Source organism: Dicentrarchus labrax, unplaced genomic scaffold (assembly GCF_905237075.1).
Source record: "Dicentrarchus labrax unplaced genomic scaffold, dlabrax2021, whole genome shotgun sequence".
NCBI classification, from domain to species: domain Eukaryota; kingdom Metazoa; phylum Chordata; class Actinopteri; family Moronidae; genus Dicentrarchus; species Dicentrarchus labrax.
This window is the reverse complement of record NW_026136721.1, coordinates 33973256-33997741: the sequence shown is the minus strand read 5'-3', so window position 1 is coordinate 33997741 and position 24486 is coordinate 33973256. Positions and strand designations below refer to the sequence as shown.

Here is a 24486-nt window from a genome sequence, read left to right as displayed (position 1 = left end):
ATCGGTGTCAGGTCATGTTGGGAAGGAAGGATGTGATTCAGAATTCTGTCATAATCCACAGGAAATGGTACGACCCTGGAAGCTGCTCGTGGGTGTGGGAGTGTGTGTGTGTCTGTGTGTGAGTTGGTTTGTTTGAATGTCTTAATGTAAGCATGAGATTAGCGGCGGCAAGCCAGACTGGCGCTGGGTTGTACCAACCTCCTCCCTCTTATAAAGGATTGACCTCGCAAACTGTGGCCTAATATAGACCAATAGCCCTTTTGATTTGGAAATAACTGAATTTGGAGAGGTGTGTGTCAGTGTGTGTATGTGTGTGTGTTACTCAGCAACATCACATAACCCTTAAGTAACTGCAGAACAAAGAGAGCAGGACAACTGAATACTCTTCCAATGTGTTTATTAGACATATTTACACCATCACTTCAGTCACGCAAATTCAAAAGCAGCTTGGAATGTGAGGTATTTTTTTTCACAGGTCAAACATGAATTAAAACATTTCAGTGACATGAGAACACAACGTGTAGATTACTGGGCTTCCAACACCATATGGCCAGCCTTTTCTTTTTTTCCAAAGCACCATGTGAACACAGTATACAGGACAGTCCCTAAGCAGTAGCATTGATTTATCAAAGTCCACAGCAGCAGTTGAATGTGTATACGTGTATAAATGTGTGAGAGGCAGTGAGTCTGCCTCAACTGTCCTTCCTCTTTCAGTGTTTGAGTCTGATATCTCGGCACAAAGGCAGGAAATTCCCTGAAGTCCAAGGTGTGTGTGTGTGTGTGTGTGTGTGTGTGTGTGTGTGTGTGTGTGTGTGTGTGTGTGTTGCTCTGTGGTCAGCCGTTAACCACTTCACCTCTTCTGTGACTGACTCACATCACTCTCTGCTGATTCACACATACACACACTTTGAGTCAGCAGCAGATACTTGTTTGGACTCATTTTACTGGCGGTGAATCACCGTGAAACAAAAAGCAACACAGTTCCCCTTCAGTTTCTTCCTCAAACTTTCCGGCCCGTTGCTCCCTCTGGCCTCTTTCAGTTTCTTCTCCGTCTCTTCTTGTTGATCTCTGTCGGGGCTTTACCAGCCCGGCAGGCACACTCAGATCGACCGGAGAGCTCGCATCATGGCCCGGGTAATCCCTTTGTCCCGGGACCGCCGATGTAGGTCAGCTCCTTGGTGCGCCAAGGGATCAAACTGCCCTTATAGGTTAACGAGGAGTTGAGTCACTCCGTTCCAAAGTCCCATTGGAGGTTATTTTCTCCCCCCGTCTGTTCAGAAGGCAGGTATAACCCGATTTAGAGACAAAGCGGTTAGGGACTCCCCGGCCCCGGCGCGACAGCTGCCAAGCGGGGCCGCATACCTCTCCTCCCCGGGCTCCAGCCTCGCCCTCTTGCTGGGAAGGAAGTCAGGCGCCGCCGACGCCTTGCCCCGGCGTTTCCTGGACTGCCTCGTCGGGCTCAAGTTCTCTTTGTCCTCTGTGATTTCACTATCACTGTCTTCCTCAGCAGAGTCGGGCTCTTCTGAGGCCAGCTCGGCTGAGTTCAGTGCCGGCTGGGGCTCAGGCTGAGGCTCGGGCAGCCCGGTTAGTTCCCCCGGGTTGGAGCCGGTGTCCATCGGCTCCTCCGGTGTCGGCTGCGCGCAGCTTGGCCCCTCGTTCTCCCGGGAGGAGTGGTAGATGTCCCGGGCAGACCTCATGACCAGAGAGAGCAGAAGGCTCCGGTGGAGTCTCAGTCCTCCTCTCTGGGTCCTGGAGGCGTACAGCTTGCTTATCGACACGGCCAGGATCCGTCTGGCTTCGGCGTTCACTTCCATAGCGGCTGTGGCACTCATTGTTGTTTTTTTATGCGTAATTACGCACGGTTGTTTTGGCACTTTCACCAACAAGCAGGCGAGCTTTATCTGTCCTAAGTTAGACTTTAGTTTCTAGTTTGTAGTCTGTCTAAGCTCGGACTTCAGCTGTTCACCAGTTGTTGTACTCAGAGAAATGAGAGCGTGCGAGTAGCAGGGTGGCGTTTTATTTCCTCTTTGACGTAACGTGGACTTCATTCCTCAGTAAGTGACAAACAGGCGCCGCCCACACCTGCTGTAGCTGCGGCGAAAACACACACACACACACACACACACACACACAGACACACCATCTGTTCCGTCTACCGGTTTTTCTCACAGTTGATCTCTTTTATTAATTCGATTTCTGCTTTTGTCCAAGTCCTTTCTCGCTACTGCAGCTCCTTGAATAAAAGTCTAATTTAGTAGATTTTACTCTTAAAGGTTCAGTTCCACATTTTGTTCTTGTCTCAATTTCACAATTTAACAGATTTTACTCACAAATGACTGTAAATGTATTTGTATAATCACACCGTGGCATTACGGTTAAACCAAGATTATTATGAGCACAAAAAAAAACCCCATTATTTATAGCGCATTTTATTCCAAGAAAAGCAAAAGGTATTAGGCTACAGCTGTACCTGTGTAGTGTATTAGAAAACCACTAAAACAATCAAATGTAATAGGATCTATAAGATATTAAACTGCCGATAAATCAAGTTTCTGTAGTTGATTCTGGTGCCTCTAAAATGTAACATAGGCTACAACTACAGTACTACTGCAAACTAGTGTTTCTATTATGAATTCTATATTGTACGGTGATGTTTCTTCCGGATAATACATTTTATTTTTTATAAGCAAGTTCTACATGACACACTCTTTAATATAAAGTCATATTTCTGCCTTAAAACAGACCTTCAGCACAACAAGGGGAAGTGTTTGACACGTTTACTGCGCAGTGTTTGAGGAAGTGTTGTTAAAGCGATCGGTGGTAAATATGAGGAGGAGATCTAAAAGAGAAAAGTTCAGTAAGAGAGAGGGGGAGAGAGAGAGAGAGAGAGAGAGAGAGAGAGAGAGAGAGAGAGAGATTATGTCAGTGTTTACATTCTGATAAAAAAAAAAAAACCCAGGCAGCAGTTCGAAGAATTTACGTGGGAGAAAGAAACGTGTCTCCAATTTCTCGGGAGTTTCTGCTCTCTGTCTCTCTCTCTCTCTCTCTCTCTCTCTCACACACACACACACACACACACACACACACACAGATACACCACGTCACTCACTTGCACGCTCAGTCTCCATATATGGTCCATCCGGTAGTAAAGCCCCGTGGGGACGCGCACAGTGGAAAAGCCATGACGCGAACGCGCAACCGCAGCTCCCCCCTCCCTCCCCCCTCCCTCCCCGGTCCTCTCAGCGTGTACCCGGGCACAGCGGTGATGGCGTCATCTCTGCACCATATATGGAGTTGTCACCGGTGTAAATTAGGTTACTAAGCAGCGGCACGGCTGAGGTCAAACTGCAGGCGGCTGTCAGTCCCAAGCACCGTGATGATGCTTTCAGGTGCTGTTGTAAATCTAATATTTGTAGATTGACTATGAAAGAACGGTGCACATGCATTGCAGCCGAACAATGCAATTACGTTTCTTTCAGTAATACGAAATATATGAAACAGAATAAACAATGACCACATTTAATATCAAAGGGTGATAATAATAATTGCAATATTGGTTTTGCACATTCTTTCATTTTTGCACATTGGTGCAAACAAAAACTTTGATTTATTTGCTATTGATACAGTTAATATGACAAGGGCAATGCACAGTGATGCTCATTGTTTATTCAGTATGTAAATAAACCACATTTAGCCTCAATAAAGGCTACATTTCCTGGCCCTGACCCTGTGCCTGGCCAGAGGTCAAAAAGGCAAAAGTGACATAATCTGTAAAATTGTGATGCTAAATTTACCTCCTGGGGAATCAACCTTTTTTTTAATAGAATAGCAAATGAAAAACAAAGTAAAGGAGTATTGTGGAGAATGAAAGTATGCCACACTTCTTCTTCTTCTTCTTCTTTGTACATGCATGACTAACTCCGCCTGTCATATAACTGTAAACCAGTGCTGGACAACTATTCATTCAGTGTGCAAATTCCACTTGTTATCAGAAACACTGGCAGTCACCGCCCTCAGTTTGTCCGATGCTGCAAAAACATGCCAGCCGTAACCATGGAAACCTTTCCCATCACTACTTTTCCTTCCCACATGACGTGAACATGGCATCAGAAACACTAACACTATAATGGATACCAAATGTCTCAACAGCAATTAAACCAAGATGTTATAATTCATCTGACGGTGACAGACTACAGTGCAGTTTAAAAATGAAAACAACTGTTATTGTTGAGAAAAACAGTGACCTACTGCTCAGAAACCTTACTTTCTTACTGCATCTGAAAATGCTTTAATATATATCGTCTTTAAAATCAGATTACAGATAGAAAGCTTTATCCTTGATTGCATATTTAAATATATACATTCTGCATTGCAATGCATTACAATATCATAAAAAATGTAATACTTGAACTTTAATCGAAAATATAATTTTGGCCATGAGAAAAGCATACAATCTAGCCTTACATGCTACTTGAAAGGTTACAAAGGGGATTTATGCTCAACCCTGTCTGCATTCACTCATCATATTTGGCAAATAAAGGAGACATTGTGAGATATAAACTGATGCATTCATATATGTTACAAGTTTTAATCAGACTAAAGCACAACCCAGTTTGCACTTTAAATGCACGTTGGATGAGTAGCTCTTTAAGCCGAGTGCTTCTTAAGCAAAGACAACAACCAAACATGACTTCACTTCAGGTCCGTACCCGACTGGTCGCTATGGTGACAATGTTATGTGTGATTATACTCACACTGCCTCTGCCCAAGGCCAAATGGGCGGTGTGACTGTATGCATGTGCAAGTCTCTGTGTTTGTGTGTGTGTGTGTGTGTGTGCAGAACAGAGGGTGGGGCCTGCCTTTTCACAGTCTTACAGTATTTCCCTCTATAGTATAAACATTGGTTGGTAGGACTGGGAAATGACTTGTACACAATGAAAGCATGGAAACTGTTGCCACAATTAACATTAGATAATGGTAAAAAGGGTCAGCTTCCACACACATGGGGGATGTTATAACACTGTTGGTTGGCAGCATGTTAAAGCTTTAATAGATTTTAAAGGACCATAACAGTGTGTGCACAAGTTTAAGCTCCTTAACTACAAATCAAGTGTTTATTGCTTGTCATTTTTTAATGCAGGGTATATGTTTTTTGGGGTTTTGGATGTGTTTTTCCAATAGTTTCAAGTGGCCATTAGGTTAATAATTTCTGTAAAGCTGAAAGTCACTTAACAGATTCTTGAAAGTTGCTTGAGATGTATAATCATTCATAATGAACATGCAGTCTAAGGTATTTGTTTTCAATGTTACATTATTGTTGTGCAGTTTAAAGCGACTCTAATATTTTTATATTAACAATAGATGAAAAAACTCTGTGAAAGGAAAGCTACAGATAATTCTTAACCAACTCTTAAGCTCTACAAAGTGTTTTAGCGTCTTTCAGCTCAATGTTTTGGCTAAAAAAACCTGCTGCCATTTGTTTAGAATGGGGATAATCGGTTTAGGCTATGGCGATGGAGGCCACTGGGGAGGCTGAAAAAAAGCACAGCAACCTGGGCAACCCGACATCACACTGCGGTTAAGGTGATGATACTGTATGTCAGTGTTATTTACAGCTTATTGCATTGCTCCCAAGCAGCCAAAATATCATTTAATGCAAGTTTAAGGTCAGCCTAAAATGAAAAGTCTGCACTGCATTGTTCCGTTCTGATTAAAAATATATAAAAATGCAACAAATCAATGCAGGCTTTCACTAGAATGCATTACATAACTGAAGCAAGTTTCCCGAGTCTGGTAATAGATACTAGGAGAAGAAATAGAAGATAATAGAAGAAACTGGAAACCAATGGGTGCCCAGATAGGTTTCCTGCCAGTATGATTTCAAAACACAGCTGCTACAAAAAGAAAACTATATATGTACTTGTCTAACTCATGCAAAATCACTGGATGGACCTTCAACAAATTTAAATGAATAGTTTGAACCTTTTAATATTGGCCAAATATGCTGACACATACACTGACTGTCAGTAGCACTATTTAACAAGTCTGAATGTTTTGATGTTTTCAAGGATTCTTCACAACACTGAAAAGGTTTCAGAGGGCATAAGACTGGTGGTTAAAGTGGCTGGGCCTGTTTAATTGTGCTGCAGACGTATGACGCACAGCTTAATGTTTGTTGTGGTTTTCAGTTGCATCCTGGCATCATTCACTATCAATTAATGTCATGACGTGTATTTTCTGCTTACCTTCTGTAAACCAGCTCCAATTAACTTTGTAAACAACAACAAACCAAGTAGTGACTACTTTTAAAACAACCAGTTTTTCATTATTCTCTTGCATGCATTTAGCAGCAGCCACGAGTTGTATTCATAACTTCCAAAAATGAAAGTAGGTCATCCTTACAAGGAGCACTTGAAGGCATCTAAAGGGAATGGGTCAGGATGTCTATTTATAGACTCAGCACTTCTCTGACTATTTCCCCATGCTTGTTGACTCCCAGCCAGTTTCTTTTGTTATGCCAGAGCTACTCGGTTTATTTCAGACGTTGTTTTGTTCCAGCAGAGATTTTCCTGCTACATCACTGTGCTTTAAAATGACTCAAACTTTCCACTAAGGCAGATCTGCATCCAGCTGAGCTGGACAGGAGATGAGCAGAAGAGATAAATCAAGTGAAATGCAGCAAGTGGAAAGTAACTTCTTTTGAGAGAAACACCTAAATGTTTCCTCTTATCGAGTACTCGTGTAAGGGTTTTTTGTGAGAGTTTTTTCTGATCTGAACTGAAGCTCTGAGAATAGAAGTGGTCATATGTTAGAGAGGTTGTAAAGCACTTTGAGGTTAATTTGAGATTTGGGGTTTTTATCAATAAAACTGACTTTACATATCATGTCTTGTTTGTAATCATGTTTGCTTTCTTATGTAATGGTTGTTACTCAACAAGTTATATTACATTCCACGGGCTGCATCAGGTGATTAGCCTGCAGTTCGTTTCCACTTTCCTGTATTAATACTGGAACATTGATTTATAACTGCAAACACACACCTGCAGCACAGGTCCAATTATATTGCTGAATTAATAAAAATTGATTCAGCCAGTCAGAACCAAGACTTTTCCAGGGCCATGGTGTAATAGTCAAGAAGAACTTGTGTGGGATTTGTCTACCTGATCATGGTGCAGAATCATGTGACAACCCACGTTTACACAGTATTCAGAAAAACAAAGTGCAGGGCATCGTGTCAGAAACCCGCATAAGCCCTTATCCCAACTAACTGGAGTAATCCAATATAAACTGGGGTTCTGTTGCAGACATACACCTTATGGATCTCCTTTAGGATCAACTGTGGCAATGCAGAGCATAAAATGTTTTCTCCATTATTGATCAGATGGATGAGCTAAATCTAGTACAGGACCACAGGCAGAATTACACTGCCAGACACTGAACTGTGTCGTCCTCAACTTAGTACAGAAATACCGCCTCAGTCGGTTAATATGTTTGTGTTTGTTGACACAAACAAAGTCCAAAGTCACACAGTAACATAAACAAGCAAGGTAGAATTACTGTTTTTGTCAATGGAGTCTGGTGGCTTTGAACAGAGCGATATATATAACGGCTCTTTCTGGTTAAACAAAAAGGTCTAGGGATCCTTCCATAATGTTATCAGACACTTATAATAACAATCTGAGCCCGTCAGTGGCAAACACCTTTAGTGAATGCACCTTGATGGTGTGCAATTGCCCTGAAGGATTACATTGCTGCTGGATGCAGCTCTCTTGCTCAATACTAGACAAGACTAGTCATCTCAAAAATCGTTGTTCCCATTAGTCACTTAGCCACAAAACATGGGAAAGTAGAATACCGAACTTTCCCTTTAATGTCTTATCAGTTAAGTTATTATTGTAATGCATTCTCAAGTCGATTTATTTCAAGGCTCGTGGAATCTTTATCTAAACAAATAAAGCCTCAGACTGAAGAAACAAATAAAATTGGTGTCAATGGCTTCTTCATTTTGAGAGAAACTATTAGTAACCACTGTCATGAAACTAAAACCAGAGAAGACTTTTGGTTGCTGTTGAAAAGGCTTTTTCAGAAATACATTTCTGACTCCTTCAGTGTGTGTGTGTGTGTGTGTGTGTGTGTGTGTATGTGTCAAGAGTGACATTTATGACTGACTGTGAATTTTCACAGCACAGGAAAGGAGGAAGTGGAGTGAAGGAGGAGAAGAGGGGAGGACACAGGATGAAGACAGGAAGGAAGGAGTTGGACAGGACAGGGTGGGATTGAAAGAAACCCCCACAGGAATAGAGACAAATGGGTGGGACAGGAAGGAGAACATGCAAACAGTACTGCAGGATTTGCTGAGCATGCATGTTTTTTTTCTCCAGCAACACTCTACATTGATCCACTCTAGATGTGGATCCTTTACTAATTCATTTTTAATGAGTGTTCTGTGTTGTCCAGAGAATCCCTCATCCTCTGTCACATTCCCATTTCCTTTGATTGACAAATGGATCAGATCAGAACTGTGAAATACTTTCTAGGTCTGTTTTGAGGAAGGATGAGAAATCCAATGTGTCCTATAATATCACTTTGTTAGACAACACATCATCAGTGGTTTATATAAATATAGATAATATATAGAAATTCTGGTATCACTTTGGGATGGTTTTAAGTTTTTAGTTCTGCTTCTTCAACTACAGACTGTTTAAAATTGAAATAAAGTTTGAAGGCCCCAACGAGCAGGTTTCTCTGGAGGCCTCTGAGTGTTGCTGATGAGCCACTTGATGGTTCATTAATTACATCATCATCGTTGCTTAAAAAAAAACAGAGCTTTCAATTGCATCTTTATAAGCAGATTGAGTTTGCTCCATGATTCTCTAACTGAACAAAACCCATCTGTTTAAATATTTATTTTTTATTTGTCTGGCAATATACTGTTTTCTACGCCAAGAATAAACTTTCACAGTAAAAAAAAAAATCTTTGATACGGGCAGAAATGTACATGTCTGGAGCCAATGTGTACAATATATAACCAATAAGTAGTATAAAGTGCATTGTGTTTCTGCTCAAACCTATTAAATATGGCAAAACTAAACTATATTTGACACCATATTAGCTTCAGTAGGAGACTCTCTGAGGTAATCTGTAATAAAAACACACCAGGCACTATTGACTCTCTAACATTAGAGGCATGTAGAGGCCAACTCATTTTCTGGCATGTAGGGGAGTCTATGTGGCCCTGCACCTGCATCAAGTTTTCTACATTGGAGGAGCCCCCTATAGAGGGCACTTTACGTGTTTTGTCCAAGAGCACCCCAGTGAACACTGCATCACAAGAACATCCTAGAGGGCACATTTTCTTGCACAGTAGAGGACACTTTATCATGTTTTATTTTCCATAGGGGCATCCAAGAGGGCATTTTTGTCTGTATGTAGAAATCCTACTAGTCTACTTTATCTACAGTCAAGAAACGTATTTATATCTTGTTTAGTAAATACTTGGACAATGTGTATACAAAGAGTTAAATGCAGTTCATTGCTTTCTGTCTGTATATAAATTCCTGCAATTTGCTGCAAACGCAGGCAGTGATTGCATAGATGTTACCATGGAAACTAATCTTATACAGATGTGTACTGGCAACTCCTTTTCTGTCCAACACAAGCCCATTTCTCCAAACTTCCAGACAGTCTTCCTCCCCTTTTATGTTATACTTAAACCTCCTTCACTTTAACCTCCTTAACCTCGGTGTAATACAGTTATTTTACCAGATTTGATGAATGTAGGCGGTTTGGATCCGTTTTCTTTTACATTTTACATACATGACTAACATATACATAATGCAGTCAATCCCTGGACGGCGTTGCATTGATATAGTTTAAGTGTCCTAACTATAACAGTGTATTATATTGAAATAACTGAGGAACTGTACACAACTGACACAGACTGCAATGTGTCACTGGAGGCTCAGAGCTGCGAAGTGCGCATGCGCTAGGAGTGAAGCGGAAGGAGGCATCATGTCGATAGAAGACCCATTTTTCGTTGTCAAGGGGTAAGAAATGTGCAAATTAACACCTCAAACTCAACATGACCACATCCCAATTCAAGCAATCACGCGTTAAAAGTTGAATTCTGCAGTGCGAGTTGGCGTTTTCCTTGAAGACAAAGTTACCGTAGCGAAGTTAGCTCAGCGGCTAGCTGTGGCTAACTAGCATCAGCGCTACCAGCTGCGCCGAGGCAAGTTCGCGTAGTTGATTGTTTGTTTAGACTTAACAGGAGTAAGTTCCGCACTGAGGAATCTCTGGGATTGGTTTTCGTTTCGTCCGACTGTCACTGTAAACACCTCGGGCCGCTCTGGGAGTCTGCGGGCCGGCAGTTTGCGAGGCGCTGTGAAGTTAAAGAAGGGTGCGAAATGTTAGCTTCTGTGTTTTGTTTTGGTGAAACGAGCATGCGAGGGTCCAGCTTCAGTGTGTCTCAAGGTTGTGTGTGTGTGTGTGTGTGTGTGTGTGTGTGTGTGTGTGTGTGTGTGTTTCTCCAGGGAGGTGCAGAAGGCCCTCTCTCGTGCTCGGGGCCTGTATGAGAGATGGGAAGAACTGTTGCAGGATGGGACACAGGTGAGCAGAGACCATCGTCTCCTGAATCAGTGACAGTGTTTCTTCCAGCCTCTCCTCCCTGACCTAACGCACACAAACACAGCCTGGGTTTATGGTGGCCGACAAAGCTGAGCACACTGCAAGAAACAAACAACACAAACAAATAAACATGCTGCAAATATAGCGTCTGAAATTGTGCTCAACACAAGTTTATGGGAGGAAGCTGATTAACACAACCTGCTAAGGGTATTGGAAAATGAGCTAATAGTCAGTTTAGTTTTATTCTTCTGAAGTCTTCTTAAATCCTGATTGCATTGCTATATACAAAGCATTTACCTTATACTAATTACTATTGTTGTAAACAGTTTTTAATGCCATTTTAAACTTTTTTTTTTGTATGTTTTCAAATCGGCTAACATGCTTTTTAACTTTCTTGTGTTTCATTTAGTTTACAGTGTTTTACTGATGTGATGTGTGCATCGTCATTGTGCAAGTGGTGAAGGTCTTTTATGTGCTTATGTTTTATTTAAATTTGCTGGTGCTTTCTCAAATTGCGTGGAGGCTGATTAGAGTGCCTGTTGGTTTCTGTGGTCTCAGGTGAGTCGTGATGAGCTGGACTGGAGTACCAATGAACTGAGGAACTGTCTGAGGGCCATAGACTGGGATCTGGAGGACCTCAGTGAGACCATCAGTATCCTTTTAAACAGAAAAATATCTTTTCCCCTAACGTGTCTTCATTAAAACAAACCGATTCTTTGTGTCACTCTTTCACCCTCTCCTCCCTTTTATTTTCCCACTTACTCAGGAGATGTATTAACCTCCTAAAGACCAGAGCCATTTTTACTTGCATAATAATTAAGCAAAGATCAGGAATATAAAAAGACCTCCTCAGTTGTTAATATCATCTTTACTCGAGCAGAATATTCAGGCCAAGGAGTGAACACAACCTGCTTCCTTTTTAAAGGTTTTAAAAGCTTCTTTTTAGGCTGTGACTCACGAGTGTGGGTATTATATTTTATATCAAAGGATGCCGGATATGTTTGAAAGCCACTAACACACACAATAGATTTTAACAGTGATAATAAAGTAAGAACATTCACCAGAGTTTTAATTAAGGGTTGGCATTGACATACACCAGTCAGTCAGTAAAATGTTTTTTTAGCATAATTCCGTTACAGTGGGAGTGCGAGCTGTGACACCTTGTTTTAACTGGCTGTGTGTTAAAGTACATAAGGAAGACAACATTGAAATGTTGTTTCTTTGTGTCTTTAAAGTTATCTGTGACTTAAGAGAGGTCAGATAATATTTTGGACATATTCACATATACTTTAAAAGTCGGCTCTGCAATTTCCTAATAAACTTCAGGTTTTATTAGTCATTTCTTTTCCAGATTTTGTCCCATAAATCATCCTTCAATAAATAAATGGATTTAAACATGTTGTGAAGAGTGTTAACAGTAATTACATGGACAGTAATGTTGTTGTGTCCGTTGGTGTCCTCAACTGGCTCAGATATTGTCGAGTCAAATCCGGGGAAGTTCAAACTTGGTGACAATGAACTTCAGGAGAGGAGAGACTTTGTGGAACGAACCAGAAAATCTGTCCAGGTAAACAGCAGCTCAAACTTTTTGTTTTTTATAACATGTTTTTTTCCATCTCATCTATTGAATCTTAAAGTGTGTGTGTGTATCATAATTGTGTTCCATTAACATTTGAGAATGAGATGAATTGCCTTATCAGGTATTTGATGAACTGGATTTCCTGGAAAAACAAATTCTATTAGAGGCGATTGATAAATCAGCTGCACTGATGTTGTCAATTGATATTAGTTTATATTGATTCCTGCAGATAAATAATAGTGCTGAAGATACAGTTTAATTTAGAAACAGCCATTAGATAGTTAGTCCACCAGAGAAGACAAATGTATTCTTCCATTGTAAAATGTTAGTGCTCAGTACATATCTTGGTAATAACAAAAACATTTACTGGTACTGTTGGGTCTCTGTAAATAATGTCATAAGGAGTTTGGACTAGACCTGCTCTATTTGGAAAGTGTCCTGAGATAACTTCTGTTATGAATTGGAGCTATACAAATAAAATTGAATTGAATTTAATTGAAATTTAAGGAATTCTAATCAAAAATGTGTCTATATATTATGTGTTTACTTTAAAAAAAATCCAACCTGAGACAGAAATGTCTAACCCTAAATAATACTGCATTGGTCAGGCTGTAATTTATTATATATCTTTCTATATAGTAAACATACTGTATCATGATGCATTACTATTGCATTACCCTGACCAGTGGCTGTGTCCAAAATCACTACCTATTTACTATATAGTGCGCTATGTTTACTGTCTACCATTGTATTTGAATGTCTAAATTCTAAATGTGAGTTTTATGCACCATATAGTGCCCTCACAAATTCCCACAATGCAGTGATCCCGCTTTATAGATGTGAAAATTACAGGTGCGCGATAATTGATGAGAAATAAATCAATCAAAATAATTGAATGCGCACTCTAGTGTAAACTAGTGAGTACATATTATATGGGGAGTAGTGAGTGGTGAATGGTGGTGTGATTTTGTGAGTGTTCGGATTGCCTGTATTTCCTCCATGTTGGAAGAGCAGCTGTTGCATGTGGAACAGCTGTTAGGTGCAAAACAAATGGTTATTATGTGTTCATACTGCACAAGAAAAATACAAACTGAAGCAGTGAACTGGTGTCTAATAATCTGACGTTTATATACAAGCTTTGGCTCTGCACAGAACGTGTATATTTTATTTTGAAAGGTGTTACCAGTGGTTACAAGTGGCCGTGTTGTGAGGGAGACAATAACATTGCCTGCAAGGCCTCTGTTTTGTTTTGGTGACTGAAGTGTTTCCAATAAAGCACACAGACTGTACAGGTCAGACAAAGCCAAACATCAGCCAAAGCAGCAGCTCCCACAGCTGAAGCATCGAGTAACTTGTGTGTTTTTATTGCAGTGAGACTTATCATTGATTATCCGTCAGTACCAGTCAGTCCGTTTACCTGTTCAGTTCCTGACTTGGCTGAAGGGAATCAATATCCACGCTGCTGGCACAATGGAAAATATGAGTCAGTTTCCAACACATGGGTCTTGCAGGCAAAGGTACCATCCTTAAATAGACCTGAAGAGAATTGAGTCCTCTGAGCCAAACAAAAGAGCTTTACTGAGAAGGAACAAAAGACTTTCTGACATTTTGATTTGCCGGCTGGTGATTCTGGAACAGCAGTAGAAAATCTTTTAAATGAAGCTGTCTGTATGGAGCCTGGCTCTTAAAGTGATTTTTGCTACAATTGTGAAACATTGTGGGGTGAGAATTGTAAATCATTTTCCTGTGGTTTTTGTGTGTGTGTGTGTGTGTGTGTGTGTGTGTGTGTGTGTGTGTGTGTAGGAGATGAAGGATCAGTTGTCCAGCCCTTCTGCTGTGGCTCAGGCAGAGAAGAAGAACAGACAGGTTGGTGGATGTTTAAACACACATAATGAGTACACAGATAATACACTCTACTGGGTAAAATGTAATGATTGCTCTGAATTATGTAACTCTCAGAAATGTGAGATCTTCAGGTTAAAAACCAATATGTGCCAATATGAAGCTGATGTTTTGACACTACTATCACTCGTACGGACAGGGACTGTTGCTGCTACTGTATACTATCCAATGATGGCAAAAAGACATTTGAAAACTTGGAGCTGAGTGACGTGTGAAACAACTTCCCGAATGTATTGTTGTTTAACACGGTCAGTCGACAAGGACTCGTCTATTCACAAATAGAGCTGACACGTTTGTTTAAATGATTTCAAACAAAACCACAAAGCCTAATCCTACATCGGACAGTTTACTTTAGTTCACAATTTGTCCATCTATGGTCTCCTTTCAAAACATTTCCACACATTACTTATCACATAGTCTGACGTCATGATCCTGCCATTAGCCTTTTATTCAGTTTGCCTTAGCAACCAACCATAGCCTAGTGCAGTGGTAGAGCCACAGGCACCGTGGCTGTATTAAGAGGACTGAATACCGTGTCTGAAGACGTTGCCCAGTTCATTTGGATAAAAGTTTTAGAGAAAGAAGAAAGAGTGTTTCCTCATGCTTCTGCATTTTGGGGCCCAAAGAGCATGCTCAGTAGAGCCCTCTTACAGCTGAGTCAGTTGACTTCCTGTTGGCTTCCCACACATGTTATTGGACCACATATAGCTCATTTCATTTTGGAGCATTTGTCAAGCTCAAAAAACGTTTTTCACCATTTTACATCCACTTCTTATCCAGTGATTGTGTATGGGAACAGTGCAGTTTAGACTGGAACAGCAACTGGAATACAGGATGTTGCCCATTTACGCTGCGAATTTTGAATAAATAGTGACAGCCCTAGTGGTCCCATGAGATCTTTATTACATGCCAAAATGTCTGGATGAATGAAAAATGGAGAGACAACTAAATTAAAATTGATTATCTGTACGGTGGCCATTTAGGACATCCCAGGTGCGACGTTGGGGTGTCAGACTACACGTTAATCTTTGGTTTACTTTTGTTATATTTACAGTATAATGCTAGCATGTGAATATTCTAACGGTTGCATGTAAACAGGCTTAGATTTAGTTTTAGCAGTGCAGAGTAATTGTAAGTAGACAGTTAGTTTGGAGTCTTCTGTGTTTTCTTAGTTGCTCATTTTAACAGCTTGACTGATTCAGTCTTCGCTTATTTTAACTTATATTTCACACTTGCTAATGTGTTGAACACATTTCCATCTGATACAAAAACAAACTCTTGCAGCAGCTGGTGATTTGGAAAGTGTTGTAGTCAATAGCAGCTGTAAAGCTCTTAACAAACTGTCAAGTGACATTGTTCCAAACATAGGCCTGCTTTTGCGACTGCTAGAATATCATACACACACTCCGGCTTCCCTGCTAATCTTATGTCTCGTGTGTGTCTTTGTCCAGGCTCTGCTGACTTCATCGGGCCAGGACAGATCAACGGGACTGGAGGCTCATATGGTGTCTGCAAACTCCAGATACATCGAGGAGCAACAGGAACAGCAGCAGGTAGAAGAGAGAGAGCAGGGGTTGATTAAGAAGAAGGGGAAGTTCCTGGGGTGGGAAAAGAAGAGGGGAACAAGACAGTAGCAAAAGGAGGAAGGAAGAAATCCTATTCATCAGTTTTCTATTCTCTACTTTAGATATACATTTTGAGTCATAGTATAAAGAGTGCAAAGAGGTTTACACTCAGCAGGAAATAAGTGGCCAGGATTACTTTACAAAGTAAGGCGTCTGTCTCCTTCAGTAGTCCTTCTACATTGAGTTTATTTGCAGTTACACAGGTGATTTCATGTAAAACGACACTTCATATAAACTCCCATATGAGCGCATCCTAACTGTCAGACTGAAGCTTGAAAACGTTGTAATGTTTGTTTTTTATTAGGTTATGTTGACAGATGAGGAAGATGATTTAATCAAAGGATCCCATTACAAGAATAGAAAATGAGCACAGAGAGTGTAGGATTCCTGCTGCAGTCCTTTATAGAGATGAGGTAGACGCGATCTTTATCTGCTTTACAAAGTATCACGCTGTGAATGAAGTGAGGGAGAACGTGTAAAGGTTATTTTCAGTGTCAGAGTATGAGCTGTTGGTTTCTATTTCCTGTGGTGTTGAATGATGAAAATGTTCACACATCCTGTGTCAGGTTGTGGTTGTAGTAGGAAATGAATGAAAAACATTTTGCTTTGTTCACACCTTTGATGTGACGGGCATATTACTGCTCTTGTGGAGTTTCATCAGCTCTACCAACGTGGGTGGTCTTTTAGGCAATTACGCGTTGTAATCGATAAAACGGGCAAATTCCGATGTTATCAATGCAGAAATAGATCTGAATGAAAACCGTGTTCAGCAGGAAAATAAATGGTACATTAGGAAGTGTAACTGTGTGTGTGTGTGCGTGTAGCTGATCGTGCAGGAGCAGGATGAGCAGTTGGAGTTGGTGTCGGGCAGCATCAGAGTCCTCAAAGACATGTCGGGACGCATCGGGGACGAGCTGGACGAGCAGTCTGTGTGAGTGTATAATGTATAATTCTACACAAACAATTACATGTTGTATTGTTTCTCTGCTACTCTTTTACTGCAAATAGCATTGATTTTAGTAAAGTGTAAGTCAAGTCAAACATTAGAAAACACCTACTTCAGATCTTCTCAGGGTGATTTTAGGGCTGCAACTAACGATTATCTTCATCATCAATTAATCTGCCGATTATTTGCAAAATGAATAGTTTAGTCTGTAAAATGTCACAAAAAAACCTCCTCAGAGCCCAACTTTCTCGCTAGGTATAGCAACTTTTCAGGCCCTTTATTCCAGTATTTTTTATTTTGATGATTAAGTACTTTCTCCAGAGGGCAACAGTAGAGGTTGAACTGAACGTCCCTGAACCGCACACGCAGTTTGTAAGTATGATTCCCAATAAGGTTTCCTGAGACTGTGCAGGATGTGGATGTGTGTTTAGACAACAGAAGAGGGACTAAACAAACCAGGTGTATGTCTCCAGGAAGTAGGATGATTTTTCTTACATTCCTTTGACATCAGCTGTCAGTGAACAGTGACTGAACACCCCCATGGAAACACACTGTTAGCAGTGTACACAAACTATGTCACCTTTTAATCATTAATAAACACTGACTCACACTATGTAACAGTATACCTTTTTTAGACCTTCTGACCTTTGTACCTCGCTACCTGCGGCCCCCATCATCTTTAAAGCTATTAAAGGAAAGTTCCAGCTGTCATTAAAATCTATCTCCACCCTCAGGACAGACTTTCCTATTTTAGCTTAGTCTTTACTGGCTCTATGAATACCAAAACTGTCATCAATCTGTTTCCACCAACACTTAAATATTGTGGGAAGCAATAAACGCTGTGGACTTTAAGGGTGCCAGCAATCTTTTAGCAGTTTAATCTTGATTTTTTACATCATTCAGATGCCCATACCTCATTTCATTTCTCCTCTCATATCATGTCGAGCTGTAAATGTCTGTGAAGGACACTTGATCATAATAATTGGTTTTAGTGGCTAAATAAGATTTCAAGTACATGGAGTTTGATTTGGTGAGTAGAGTAGAATAATGAATAAGCATTATATGCATCCACAGCAGTGTTTGTGATGTTACACTGTGTTTCACTGACTGTGTGCTCCTCTCGTTGTTCAGTATGTTGGGGGATTTTGGAGATGAGATGGACCAGACATCATCCCGCATGGACTCAGTGCTGAAGAAGCTGGAGAAGGTGTCTCACATGACCAGCAGTAGGTTCACACTCTCACACACAGACACACGTGACACACAGACACACAGACACACACACACACGGAATCTAGAGCTTCTGACGTGATTTCTGACTCGCCTGTAACTGATAGATAGATGGTACTTTATTTATCCCGAGGGAAATTCAAGTATCCAGTAGCATACAAAATACAAAACATACATTAAAACATAAAATATAAAATCCCTAACCTTGAGAATAGAATTAAAAATAAAATAGAAGATAAAATATAAAGTATTATTTATATATATAGATATATGTATATGTATAATATATGAAATGAACAGTAGCTACAATAAACGGTGCAAACGGTAAACAGTGCAAATGGAAGTAAGTAAAACAGTGCAAATGGATGTGCAGAAAACAGATAGAAATTGCCCATCGTCTATTATCTGTTGTCCTCTGTGCCTTTACTGAGAGCTGTTGCACAGTCTGATGGCCAGGGGGACGAAAGAGTTTGAGTCTGTTGGTGGGTTAGGTTAGGTTAAATCTGCTAAAAGTTTGGCAGTGTGCAAAAATGTGTGCGGAAAATGAGCGTGACTTATAGCTGAGTTTGTGCTTGAAAAAAGATCAATAACACACCATGTGTCAGGGTTATTATTAACGTACAGTTTTTACTTAAAATCCCAAAAACAGGAGCTGAAGCTGAAATTTTTTTAGTTCAGTGATAAATCTAGTTTCCACTAGTTGAAATAAAATTGTTAGTACATAGAAAATCACAGAGATATAATTACAAAGAACATCCACAATCACTGCTTTATTAGTAGATATCCTGTTGTGTAATTAAACACTGCACTGATTCTACGTCTGCAATCACTGATGTATTTTTACTTTGAGGAATAGTTGGACAATTTGAGAAACACGGGGAACAGTTAGCTTGGCTCTGTCTAAAGGTTTGAAAATCAGGACGAAAATATCAAACATTTCTGCTCTTGCATGTCGGCACGGCGGGTTGATCCTTGAAAGTTTCATCTCAAAGCAGTTAATCGTTACCTAGAAACAACAACAACAATCAATATGGTAATTATTCATGAAAGCAGTCACTAGTCTCAGCCTGTGTATTGTGTCTGTGTGTTCAGGTCGGAGACAGTGGTGTGCCATCGGCGTGCTGGTCACCATCATGATCGTGGTCCTAATCCTCTTCTTCGCTCTCTGATGCCAGCGACCTCTGACCTCCTGACTATGTTCAGCGACTCCTCCCTGTTAGGACAGACGGATAGATGGACAGACACAGGAAGAGGGGGGTGTCTCTCTCCTCCTTCCCCTCCCATCCCTCCCTTTCTTCACACTGAGGAGAAACCGGTGACCTGCAGAGAAAAGTCAGGATATAATCCTCCTCTTCTCAGCTTTTAATGATTCTAGTGAAAAAAAAAAAAGAAAAAACCTACTGACGTCTGTCAGTAGAAGAGCTTAACACAGGAACAACCCCGGCGGTATTATGTATTTCATACTGGTGCATTTTGGTTATTGTTGGAAATAATGGTACTGAATGGGAGGGTCCGCACAGGAAGCTGCTGCTGTCAGGATAAGAACACAAATCTGTAAAAAAGATCGGCAAATCCAGATGTGTTCAAGATATTTTCATGTCTATCACAATCACACGGACATCGGAGTTTAAAATTCACACCCAGCAACCGCTAAGTAGCTAAATTAGTTTCTGCCATTGAGTAGTGACGTTCAGAAACAGCAGCATTTGAACACTTGAGTTGTAGTTTCTTTTCAGAACTACAAAACTGTCCGTGATGAAAACACAACGTAATCTATTTTATAACTAAGTACTTATGAATAGTTTTAGCTTGTAAAGTGCTTTGTAGGACAAGTGAAAGGACAGACAGAATGCAACTGAGAACAGCTACTGTGTCCCTAATTTCAGTTGGCTGGTGAGACCCGATTTTTGGCAGAGCTGCCAGCCAAACAGTCGTTTTTGGACACTGACAACTGAATTCATTAACGGTTAGATCAAGAAAAAGGCAGTTATTTGTGTTTTAAGCTGACAGCAGCAGTGGGGGGAGGGAGGAGATTTGGGGGGTGGGGGGTGGACAGGGTTTTTCAGTGTTGCCTTAAATATATTTTTATATTGTTGTGAAATGTGCAGTGTGTTTCTGTGCCTACATGTGAATCAGGGCGAGAAATGAACACCCGAGTATAACAGTCATCGGTTGAATGAGGAGAACGGGCGCTCGTAGTTTGCCTGAAGTCTGCAACAGGACAGCAGCTGATTTCACTGACAAACACATTTCAGCCAGGATGGCAGAGCTGGTCACCTCTGAAATCAGCTGCTGTGGTGTTTGTGGTCAAAACAAACAACATGTGGACTCATAGCAGGCCTGGCACCAAGCTGCCCCGTCCCCTGATACTAGATGCTGGTTTTGCTCTACTGCCCACTTTGTCAGAAATGTGCACATTCCTGCCGCCGTGGCCAGCGGACAGAAACGGTTCATTTCCTGCCCCCCGATCGCGATCCGTCTCGGTGAGGTGAAGTCAGGTTCCGCAGCCAGCCGCCTTCGCGCCCCTGCAGGCGGTTGAGCACACAATTGGCTGAGGCTTTGTTACTCACACTGGGTGATGAGCGACAACCTTGGCTCGGAGCGAATGAGTATGCCTGTTTTATTGAAAAGCCTTAGCTAATGAGAGGACGAACAGTTGCTGGGCAGGATGTCGCCACACACAGCCCAGATTCAGGCTTACAGTGCCCTCTGCTGGAGGCTGTGGGTCATGTTATTTCTTTGTGTCATGTCAGGTAACACTGTCCATGCCAGGGCGTGTTGCAGTGCTGTATAAAGCTATACTATGATGCTTTACATTTGTGTGTAAACGGACATGATTCCTGTACAAAGGCTTTATCCAGATTCAATCTCGTTTTTAATCCTGTGTGATTTCACTCATGGTTTTTGAATTTAGTAGTTATGATATTCCCCTTGTTTTGCAGCAAAGGAGTCAAGAGGTCAGATTCCCAGGATTTAATGCAGGTGGGGGTTCAGGGATGTTTCACTGCATCGAGTCCCCTCCCTGCCAGAGCAGTTAATCCTATTCTCTCAGTAGTTCACGTGCGCTTTTACATATTCAAGCCCTTGTTCGTTAAATGCTTCAGTGGGGAAAATTAACTGAATACTTGGAAAATGGCTGCAGGCATAAATGAAGCACTTGTGTGGCTTCCACTCCAGTCCTGAGTCACAAAATAGAGGTTTGTGAAGTTAAAGGCATCCTGAAAAACTAAAGGATTTCTACCATATAGTACACCTTATTTTTCTGTAAAGTTGAGGCTGTTATGTCCTTACTGTTTGGATTTGACTGCACCTGATTTTACAGCAGGGTACTGTAACGCTGCATCTGCATGGGAGAGTTCTGTAGTCAGTGCAGTCTTTTTTGGCTTCTTTCCAGGTTTAGGGACAAAAGAAAGACTAATTTGAGGCTTTCTAGTCTTTGTTTTGTCCAAAATGGAACATCAAGGCAGTGATAACTGTGACAGAACTTCAGTCAGATCACAAGCGTGTTATTTAGCAAATCTCATCAGTTAGTTTCTCGGAACTCTTTTAGGTACATTTTTCATAACATCTTATGACTCATCTGACTCATCTTCACCTCATTATCTTCACTGTTTGTGTGTCAGTTATTGCTTTTTGGTAAAATGAAGCAAACCGTGTCGGTATTAAAGGTGGATTTGGGAAACTGACCTCTGACTGGTTAGAAACTGCTGATGTAATGAAACGTCTCCTTTAGTTAACTGAAGTGCCAATGATCACAATTTGATTTCTGTTGTTTAACCAACCAGCAGCTACACAGAGGAGCTTGAGGCTGGGAATTTTATTTTGAATGTAACCAAACTTTTTCCCTTGGATGACCTGTGTTATTGTAATCTTTTTGCTGGTGAAACAGTAAAGAGGTATAGGGAGGGGGGGGTATGAATGTGCACAATTGTATACAGTACTGGCTACCATTGTGCCCTTTAATGCCAAACAGCATATGTGTCTGCAGTGTTTAACTAAAAAGAACTACGACAAAAAAAAAAAAAAAAGGGGGTAATGGAGGCGGCTAAACATGACTTGTCATTGAACTGCTCTGCTATATTAGATACTTCCTTATCACACTACATGAAGAATGAAAGTCACATGGCAGCTGTTGCTGCTTGGACAAAAACAAAACCTACATCTGCATAAAGTGGATTGAATGATTGTTTTCTTACTGGTTCATGCAGATTTCTGAAATTGTTCAGTGAGGTTTTAAGTTTCATTAAACCTGTTCGACATGAAGCAACTGAACATTGTTTGTGATTTCTTAATCATGAGGCTTCCTCTGATGTTTTGTGAATTTAATGTATCCAAAAGACTTTTTAAACATGAATAAATCTATGTTTAGACTTGTAACTTGGGGTTTAGTTCCCCTGCTGTATGTTTGAATGAATACAGTATTTTTGGCTCCAGTTCCCCCAATGATTCGTACTTAAGGTAAAAGCTTTCACCTGATTGCAGATGTTACAGGAGTGAGTTTTAATCGAGAGGCACTCTTCAAAATGGAAACATCGCCACATCCTATTCTGAGAGCAGAACCATCATGTGAAATTACATTTACTTTAGCTGTAATGAGCGGAGCGCGAGTCCCTGGTGGCTTTATGAACTGCAGGGAGCTGTAAAATAAGCATGCAGCAGCCGGGAGCCCGACTGGTTCAGACATGCAGCAGACGTCCTGTGAAACTGCAGGAGCGAGAGACACTGAGACACTGTCAGTGACGAGCTTATTTAAATTACAATAGCACTTCTCACACTGGTAGAAAATTACTATTATTTTATTATAAGTTATACAAGACTGATATTTCGGTTTGATATCAAACTCCTGTTCTGTACTGGGAATTAACATTTTATTCTTTCACTTTTTCGCTCCCAGGATGTGACAATGTGAAAATGACATGGTCCATTTCACACAGGCTGTAAGTGACACAATTGACAGAAAATTAATTGCCAATTATATTGATAATTTAAGTCATTTATCAAGCAAAACTGCTTAACAATAGCTGGCTCCAGCTTCTCCAATACTGCGTTTGGCTTTTATATAATTGTAAATTAAATATGTGAAGGTTTTGGACAGTTAATCGGACACAGTGGGCTTACTGAAATTGCGATGAGTAATTCTTTTTTAGTATTTTTCAGACATTTAAAAGGACCAGTGTGGAGGATTTAGTGACATCTAGCAGTAAAGTTGCAGATTGCAATGAACTGAGACACTTCTGGCGACTATATGACGGCCTGGGAGTGAGAACGGGCTGCAAAGGAGAAACTACAATGGCCCCGAAACTCCACAGCCAGTGTTTGGTTTGTCTATCTGGGCTACTGTGTTTCCACCAACATACAGTCCACAAACACACAGTAGTGGCTGCCTCTTACCTGTGCAGGTCGGCCTCCAGCACACATGCAGCGCCTCCCATCTCAGGGGTTCAGTCACGGAGAGCGATCTGAGGAAAACCCCACGCTCCTGGAAATGGTGAAACATTTGAAACAACATGAAACATGAAAATGGGTTTGCCTTGTGAAAGCTTGTTGATGACAATTCATATTTATTAGTGGTGATTTTAAAAGTCCAGCCATTGGTTTCAGGTCATTTTAGTACATAAGATGAAATCTGCGTCAGGTAATCTGTTACAATGAGCATCATTATTGTAGTTTACAGTCTAGAAAACCAGTCTGCATTTAAGGAAATTCTGACATGGGAGATTTAAAAATAGAAACATGTTTACAAGCTACACCCCTTCAGAAAAAAAACCTCACTGTATCAGTGACATTGATAATTTATCAGGAGTATTTATCAGATTCTGTAACAGAAAAGCTGATTTGGAATCTCAGCTGCAGACATTTTTTTTTATTTTTAGAAGAATGAAAGAAAAAAACACTCACCAGGCTGAAGCAGCAGCTGCTGTGGAACTGTCAAACTTCTACCAATGATCAAAATCTAGTTTTTGTATCAGTTTAATGGGAGAAATGGGAAACCAGTCATATTATCTAAATATGTGTGTGTAAAAGTGAAAATGTGCGGAACCACCAGCTGGGCCCTTGAACTTTTTGTGTGTCATTTCTTTCCAAAGTCACATCTTACTTTAAATGAACAAAATTAGCATATTCTGGATTTTTTTTAATGAGGTAGTATCCTTTTTAAAGATTTTAATGTGGCACATTATTGGACTACCTGTATGGGTCTGTAACTTCAGAAGCAATAAAACTCTCCTTGGTGTGGTTAGAGCAGTAGATTGTGGTGGCTAATGTTAACAACATGAGACGGATGTTCCATTACTGAGCAACCTTTCTGACATTGGGACTATTCTACGTGTGGAGACCTGTCTGTTGTATCTATTAGCATTTGGGCCCCCCTTTGTAATAACTTTGGTCATCACCTGACTTTCCATCTTACTACCACCACCAGGTTCAACTATGATGATGAACATTATGAACATTATACATGCTTAACATCAGCACGTCAGCTTTGTCCTTGTATGTCAGCACACAGGGAATTTAACATGTCATTATGCTACATATTCTTACCTCAACATATACAATGGATCCATTCATCCCGGAGCTCA

General features: G+C 40.7%; 2 protein-coding genes across 3 annotated transcripts; one reads left to right on the top strand and one right to left on the bottom strand.

Annotated features, from left to right (window-relative positions):
* Positions 1–380: 380 nt before the first annotated feature.
* Positions 381–2015, bottom strand: ier2b (immediate early response 2b). Its single transcript, XM_051383783.1, has one exon. It carries the CDS (start codon positions 1830–1832, stop codon positions 1275–1277), a length of 558 nt encoding a protein of 185 aa, XP_051239743.1. The 5' UTR covers positions 1833–2015; the 3' UTR covers positions 381–1274.
* A 7881-nt stretch (positions 2016–9896) lies between these two features.
* Positions 9897–22171, top strand: LOC127354110 (syntaxin-10). Of its 2 annotated transcripts, none has more exons than XM_051383781.1 (9): positions 9897–10046; positions 10533–10608; positions 11185–11278; positions 12099–12193; positions 14009–14071; positions 15559–15660; positions 16557–16663; positions 17810–17904; positions 19001–22171. In XM_051383781.1, exons 1-9 carry the CDS (start codon positions 9946–9948, stop codon positions 19075–19077), a joined length of 810 nt encoding a protein of 269 aa, XP_051239741.1. In that variant the 5' UTR covers positions 9897–9945; the 3' UTR covers positions 19078–22171. The 2 variants fall into 2 exon arrangements, with proteins under 2 accessions (XP_051239741.1, XP_051239742.1); XM_051383782.1 differs by lacking the exon at positions 9897–10046 and adding an exon at positions 10253–10399.
* Positions 22172–24486: the final 2315 nt, after the last annotated feature.

Bases quoted from the DNA above. Each gene is read 5' to 3' on its own strand.
- ier2b (XM_051383783.1), bottom strand. From the start codon at position 1,832: ATGAGTGCCACAGCCGCTATGGAAGTGAACGCCGAAGCCAGACGGATC.
- LOC127354110 (XM_051383781.1), top strand. From the start codon at position 9,946: ATGTGTCACTGGAGGCTCAGAGCTGCGAAGTGCGCATGCGCTAGGAGT. The intron at 11,279-12,098 runs GTATCCTTTTAA...CAACTGGCTCAG, and splicing joins GGACCTCAGTGAGACCATCA to ATATTGTCGAGTCAAATCCG. The intron at 14,072-15,558 runs GTTGGTGGATGT...GTCTTTGTCCAG, and splicing joins CAGAGAAGAAGAACAGACAG to GCTCTGCTGACTTCATCGGG.